This window comes from Rattus rattus, chromosome 2 (genome assembly GCF_011064425.1).
Source record: "Rattus rattus isolate New Zealand chromosome 2, Rrattus_CSIRO_v1, whole genome shotgun sequence".
NCBI classification, from domain to species: domain Eukaryota; kingdom Metazoa; phylum Chordata; class Mammalia; order Rodentia; family Muridae; genus Rattus; species Rattus rattus.
Genome location: NC_046155.1, coordinates 10,641,657 through 10,649,000, shown reverse-complemented (window position 1 = coordinate 10,649,000; position 7,344 = coordinate 10,641,657). Strand labels below are relative to the sequence as shown.

General features: G+C 40.0%; 1 protein-coding gene across 1 annotated transcript in view; it reads left to right on the top strand.

Moving 5' to 3' along the window:
• Positions 1-6,967, top strand: part of Ms4a13 (membrane spanning 4-domains A13) — a 41,807-nt gene extending 34,840 nt beyond the window's left edge. Inside the window, exons 6-7 of the mRNA XM_032892749.1 lie at positions 1,529-1,628; positions 6,915-6,967. Coding sequence (XP_032748640.1) covers positions 1,529-1,628; positions 6,915-6,967 — 153 coding nt within the window. The remainder of the gene's footprint in view (positions 1-1,528; positions 1,629-6,914) is intronic.
• Positions 6,968-7,344: the final 377 nt, after the last annotated feature.

Genomic DNA, 7,344 nt, shown 5'->3' with positions numbered 1-7,344 from the left:
AATAGATATAGAAAAAAGTGAAGACTCCCAACTTAAAGGGCCAGTAAATATATTCAACAAAATTATAGAAGAAAACTTCTCTAACCTAAAGAAAGAGATGCCCATAAACATACAAGAAGCCTACAGAACTCCAAATAGATTGGACCAGAAAAGAAACTCCTCCCCCATCACATAATAGTTAAAACACCAAATGCACAAAACAAAGAAAGAATATTAAAAGCAGTAAGGAAAAAGGTCAAGTGACATATAAAGGCAGGCCTATCAGAATTACACCAGACTTCTCACCAGAAACTATGAAAGCCAGAAAATCCTGGACAGATGTCATACAGACCCTAAGAGAACACAAATGCCAGCCCAAGTTACTTCTGGGGGAATCACCATCCCTGACCTCAAACTGTATTACAGAGCACTAGTGATTAAAAAAAAACAAAAAACTATAGTATTGGTACAGAGACAGGCAGATAGATAAATGAAATAGAATTGAAGACCCAGAAATGAACCCACACACCTGTGGTCACTTGATCTTTGAGAAAAGAGCTAAAACTCAATTTCAGCCTTCAAAGGCAGAGACAAGGAATGTTAAGAGCAAAACGGCTAGCAAGATCAGCCTCATCAGAAAGTTCTGGGTTTGATTGAGAGGCCCTACCTCACTTAATAAGGTGGAAACGATTATAATCGAGGATGACTCCTAACATCATTCTTAGAGGGGATTCTATAAGCACACACATCCATGTACACATACAACCACACATTTGCACAGTTACATACATACAAACATGCATAAAACACACAAGAAAATGAGACAAAAATTAGCAATAACTTTTTAAACTGGGCCAACTAGGTGGCTCAGCAGGTGAAAACACTTGCCTTTCCTCACAAACCTGACGGCCTAAGTTCAGTTCTGGAACCCACAGTGGAAGGGAGGAAAACAACTCCTGGTAGTTGCCCTTAGACCTCCAGATGAGCACGAGGACACAAATGTACACAGACACCACCACCATCATCATCTTCTTTCTTCTTCTTCTTCTTCTTCTTCTTCTTCTTCTTCTTCTTCTTCTTCTTCTTCTTCTTCTTCTTCTTCTTCTTCTTCTTCTTCTCCTTCTTCTTCTTCTCCTTCTTCTTCTTCTTCTTCTTCTCCTTCTTCTTCTTCTTCTCTTCTTCTTCTTCTTCTTCTTCTTCTTCTTCTTCTTCTTCTTCTTCTTCTTCTTCTTCTTCATAATAACAGCCAGATTAGCTGAAAACTTTAGATAGTGAATACATTCATGAGCCTAAAAATGGTCAAGAAGTGTGACAGAAAAGCTAAGTGGTGACGATGAAGTACAGAAGCCCCAGAAGATGCACTGGGAAGAATAAAAGTATGACAAATGAAGATAAAAATAAACAACTGAAAACTCTCAGGGAAATCAAACAGAAGAAGGTCTCCTGCCCCTGCATTCCTTCCTCTCTTTGAATCTTATTTTAGGGTCCTCTTGGGTGGGCACACACTGAAACTAATGCTACATCATCTCTCCCTGTTTCCCGGTTTCAGAAGCTGGGAAGGGAAGTGTCCCGCATTTTGTTGTGCTCTTACCCCCTGGAATTTGTGGTCGCCCTCACATATTCCATCTCTGGTTATGCATATTTGGTAAGTGTTTTCTCTAACAATTCAGGGCTTTTGGTTCCTAGTACCTAAGCTTAAGGACATATGTGGCAAGCTACAATTGTCTAGAACAAATAACAATGGAATATATAATGTTTCCTTTACATTTTGTTTTCTTTTGCCATAAATATGTGTTTAAAACAGGATGACAAGAGTAACATATGAAACTGTAAATTTTAAAATTAAAAACACATATATAAAAGGTGAATCTTTCCTTAATATTGTTCTCATTGCCTCCACACGTTTGGACGAAACACACCCATACGCAATAAACACACGTACACAAAAAGCCACAAAACACACATTCATGCACACTTTGTAAGCAGAGAGGGAGATGCTGCTGCCCTGCTTGCCTGCTTCCGTTTACACAGTCCAGAGTCAGCCTACAGTATGATGCCATCTACATTGGGCATGGATCTTCCCTCAGCTAACCCTCTCTGAAAACATTAATTAAAAAAAATATCCAGTAGTGTATCTCCTCTACATCTAAATCCCCTTGTCACAAATTAGGATTAACCATTGTACATAATTCCTCCAGCCCTTAAGTTGAATCGTAAAGTTATTAGTGAGGAAGACTTAGAGAATCCGCAGCCTTGCTGCTTGAGGCAGATGGTTTTGCTTGAGGCATAAATAACATAGAAAGTTTCTTTCTTGGGTTGGGGCTGGGGATGGAAGAGTGTTACTGAAATGGCAAAGAGTTCAGTGGCCAACGGGCAAGTAAGGCCAAAACACTCAGTCCAGCTAAGATCATAGGATATCATATTACTGTTAGGACAAAAAAGTATCAGAAACTCAACAGAGACATTCAGAGGGGACAGTCACCACTGTGGACTGCTGATAGCTGGTCATCCCTGTGTCTGAAAAAAAATATACACATGTTCATAGCTCTGTATGCACTAAGGAAACTAGAGAAAGTCCGACTGAGTTTCCCGCCTTGGCTCATAAAAGACCTCCAAAAAAAAAAAAGAGTATATATAAACAGCCCAAACTTTACAAACATGTCCCTGAGTCTTTATTGATTGAAGATATGTTTTCTTCCTCTAGTTCTGCCACAGCAAAGCACCATAGATAATGTGGCTTAAACAAGAAATTTTTCTCCAAATTCTTGTTTAGAAACTCAAGCCCAAAGTGCTGCGGGATTAGTTTCCTCTAAAGGCCCTCTCCTTGGCTTTCAGTATTTTCACAAGGTCTTTCCTTGGACAAATTTTTGTATATACCAGTCACATTGGACTACAGCCCAGCAAAATGACATTATTATAATCCTGTTGACCCTTTTAAGATCTTATCCCTGAGCATGTTCACATTCCAAGATGCCAATGATTCGGATTTTGATGTATGTCCTTTGAAGACTGTAATTTGGGCCACAACAAGATGTGTTTAGTATTACCAATGTCTAATTACTGGCTGAGCAATTTTGCTTAGCCCTGGGGGGTAGACTAGGAAATGGGCCTTAAGAAGAGCTAGGAACCAGAGAACAATGGAAATGTGTAGATACATCAGAGGCATGCTCCAAGGGAAACAGACTCCACATAATTAGTATAAATAAGTCTCCAGAGAGAAAGTAGCATCCACCACTCCCAGGGAAAGATGAAACTATTTAAATCAGTGGTTCTCAACCCATGGGACACAACCCCTTTGAAGGGTCAAATGACCCTTTCACAGGGATGACCTAAGACAATTAAAAAACACAGATATTCACATTACAATTTATAACAGTAACAAAATTGAAAACCACTGGTTTAAATTATCTAACATTTACCTAAAGTATCTAACAATTATCTAAGATGTCCAGTTTCAAACAATAGCTGAAATAAAAGGAGCAAAAATTAATGACATGTGTGGTGGTTTCGATGAAAATATCCCCCATAGATTCACAAGGAGTGGCACTATTGGTGCGACCTTATTGCAGTAGGTGTAGCCTTGGTGGGAGAAGTGTGTCACTGGGGGGTGAGCTTGGAGATTTCAGATGCTCTAGGGAGGCCAGTGGCGCTCTCTCTCTCTCTCTCTCTCTCACTCTCTCTCTCTCTCTCTCTCTCTCTCTCTCTCTGCTGCCTGTCGATCCAGATATAGAACCCTTGGCTCCTTCTCCAGCACCATGTCTGCCTGCATCCCACCATGTTTCCCATCATGACCACAGTGGACTAAACTCTGAAGTGTCTAAGCCAACCCCAATTAAATGTTTTCCTCTTCACTGCAATAGAAACGCTAAGCCAACATGTGACTTAGGAACTGTAGTCTTGGTGTCAGGAGAAAACAAAGGTGATGTTTCAGAAAGAGAGTGCTGCCCCATGGGTACCAGCCTGCCCTGGCACATCAAGTCGCAGCAGGACTAACATGAATAAATAAAATACATTGGTTTAAAGAAAAGAAAAAAAGTACTTGGGGTCAGTCCCAGTAGTTGACAGGTCCCTAAGAGGAAGTAAGGACTTAGTCATTGAAGGAGGAATGAGTCAGGAATGGTAGTCAGGAGAATCTTGCAGCCCTGAATAACTAGCAGTCAAACTATACAGATTTCATAAAACAAAAACAGACTCGTGATTTTCCAAGAAATACTGGTCATATATCATTTTGTCTCTGGACATGAGTTTGATTTCTCATTACATGTCTGAGGTTACAAGTTTAATTACAGTTAGCAAGTACAGATAAGAACAGATTTTTATTTTTATTATTGGCCCTATAACCCCATTTTGAAGAATCTATTGAATATCTTTAGTAAAGCAAGCACAGTTAATATATGACAGCCTGTTCCTAGACTGGCAGTAGTTGTGATTTCAAAGTGCTAGGCAAATAGAAAACATCTTAGCCAGCCATTTTATGAATAGCAAATCCTGAGACCTAACTCCTTTTTCATATGTCCTTCCTTGTTTATACATGCTATTATGCAGGCAAAAGGTCATTCTAACCAATCTAACTTTATTACCGGGTTCTTTTTACTACAGGGGTGTGTACCCTGTATGACCTCTCCAATCTTATAAACTACATTTTCAGAAAGCTCTGAGTATATAGTAGAAGGAGGCCTCTGATCTGATGCCAATTCTCCTGGTCAGTAGGAGCTTGCCACTTACTTCTAAGTTTCTACTGATGTCATTATTCTGTTTCTGAGTTTGCTTAGGGGCAGACATACCAAGAAGATCCTGGAGTCAAGTCCTCATAAAGAAATTTCTAATATCTCTGGGCTTGTCACAATCTCCAGGGCACAAAGAAGCCTTCCAAATAGGGAAAAATAAGGTTATTTCCCTGAGAGCAGAAGAGGTAGTGTGTTTAGGACTGCCCTAAAGAGACTCAGACATAATTTTCAAGGGAAAGACATAAAATGAGTCATAACGCAGAAAGCCCCCAAGAATGCAACAAGAATAGACCAAAACCAAAAGTGAGAGGCGACTGCAGCATTGGGTTTAGCTTTGCAGGAACTGTGTCAAAAAGCTATGCTTGCTTCATGACTCTCACTGTTTCCATTGGCTACGGCTGTGCCAAGAAAGTTTTCAAAAACTTGAAGGACATATGTTTAAAGAGCAACAACAATGACTCATTAAATAAGATGACTGGACGAAAATAGAATTTAGATAAAAGGAAGTTGGATCCTAGGGTTTAAGTGCGAGCTCACTGTATCAGAAACATAGATGAACACACTGTCCAAAATGTCCTGTCCAAAATGTATCTGTCCAAAATGTCCTGTCCAAAATGTATCTGTCCAAAATGTCAGAATTTATTCAATGGCAGTAAGTTTACAAAGAATGGTAATTTCATTGACAGCAAATAGTTTCTTTGACATCCCACCGAGGCAAATGCAAGTTCATTTGATCCAATCTTAACTACTAATTTTAATTCTTGGATCATGCATTACATATCTTACTATGAATATTTATATTATGTGCGCGCATACACACACACACACACACATGTGTGTATGCTTGGCACGTTACAAAATTGCCACAAAAGAGTTGGAGACGTTTCAAAGAAGCCTCACAGAGGCAGAAATAACAGGTTGACAGGGACGCATAGGATCTCTGTAGGGTCAGATAAGTGACCCTGTTCTTCTACAGGAGACACTACTGCTACAGAGTCAGGACTCTGGGTCAGAGTTGGGCGGAGCTTCAGAGTCGAGTCAAACTTCAGAAGCAAGTAATTGGACGAGGAGCAGAGAACAGGACCAAGTCTAGATAGATGAATGGGCAGACAAGTGGACAGCAGATCCAGACAGATGAATGGTGGACCAATGAGTGGCAGCTGAAAAGACCATGTCAAGAATGGAGACCAAACTAACCCAAAGCTCCTGGGATAACCACAAATTATCTTCCTGTCCTTCCCTTGGCACACCCTCAGGCAAACAGAGTACAGGTTGGTAGAAGTCTCCACCGTCACAACGTTAGGTGATGTCAACACAGGGTCCCAGTAAGGGCTCCATGCCCTTTCCACCTCTGGTGTGTTTTATAAGTTCTTGAGTCTGGTGTTACTTATTTGATTTTAATAAGCTCCCATGCACCTGTAGTCCCAATGTACTTTGATAAATTTGTATGGTGGCACCTTAATAATTTTAAAAAATAAAATTATAGCAAACTGTGTCTTGAAGGTGGTGCCAGACAAGTGGCAGTGTTTTATGTTCTGACTCTCCCAAAATGCATACCTTTTAATTTATTCATATGAAGTTTCAAACCAACAAAAACTAAAATATTTATTTAAGCATTTCCGGATGCAAGCTTAACTAGAAAACTTAGAAAGAAAAAAAGAATTGATTACTTAAAAGTCAGAATAACTCTGGAAAAGGAAAGAATGGCCAATCATTGGGAAATATCATATGAAGCTAGGATTAATCTGGGAGTGGTTGGATATATATAGAGTTCAAAAAGTACATGAAATTTTTAAAAATCAGGAAGGAGATTGATTTGGTGGTTAAGAGCGCTGGTTGCTTTTCCAGAGGACCTAGGCTCAAGTTCCATTCCCAACACCCAGAGGACAGCTCACAACAACTCCGGCTGCAGGGACCTAAAACCCACTTCTGGCCCCATCAGGTATCAGGCATGCAAGTGGTGCCCACACATGCAGACAAAACAGCCATGCACATATAAATATCAGAAACCATATCACAAGTCATGCAGTAGAGACATAAAAATAAGGTAGACTGGATTGAGAATGAAAACAGAAGAGAGTACATGGCTCTATGGACCGTAATCCATAAGTACCAATGTGGCCTATATTCTTTGTAATTTGCCATTACTCTGATGATTTGAAACACTGGTTGTCATCTGTAAGTGACTGCCTTTTCTTTTCCAGATAGAAACACAAGATGAAAATTCAGAAAGTGTTACTGAAGTAGTGGAGGACAACTGAAAACAGAAGACGTGAGCAACTTTCATGACTACTAACACCTGATGTAGGTGCCCATGATATTCCCATATAACAGGGCTACTGCACACCCCATACATTTTGTGCAAAAAGAAATTCACGGCAAGGTGAAAGTTACCCCTTGGTATTTAAGAAGTGTCTATGCACATATATTCTAGGTTCCAGAGGAGAAAGCTTATCCCTATGTAAGTATGAGGTCATCACAAGAAAGCATTTGCTAGCTAGCCACTCTGAAGAGCTGTCAACTCTCCCCAGCAGATCATCTGCAGTTGACCAGAAAAACCACTTGAAACCTGTAGAGTGCAGGCTATGAGATTTGGGGTACAATGTGCAATTCAGAGGAAAACTAATTTCTTTCCCTG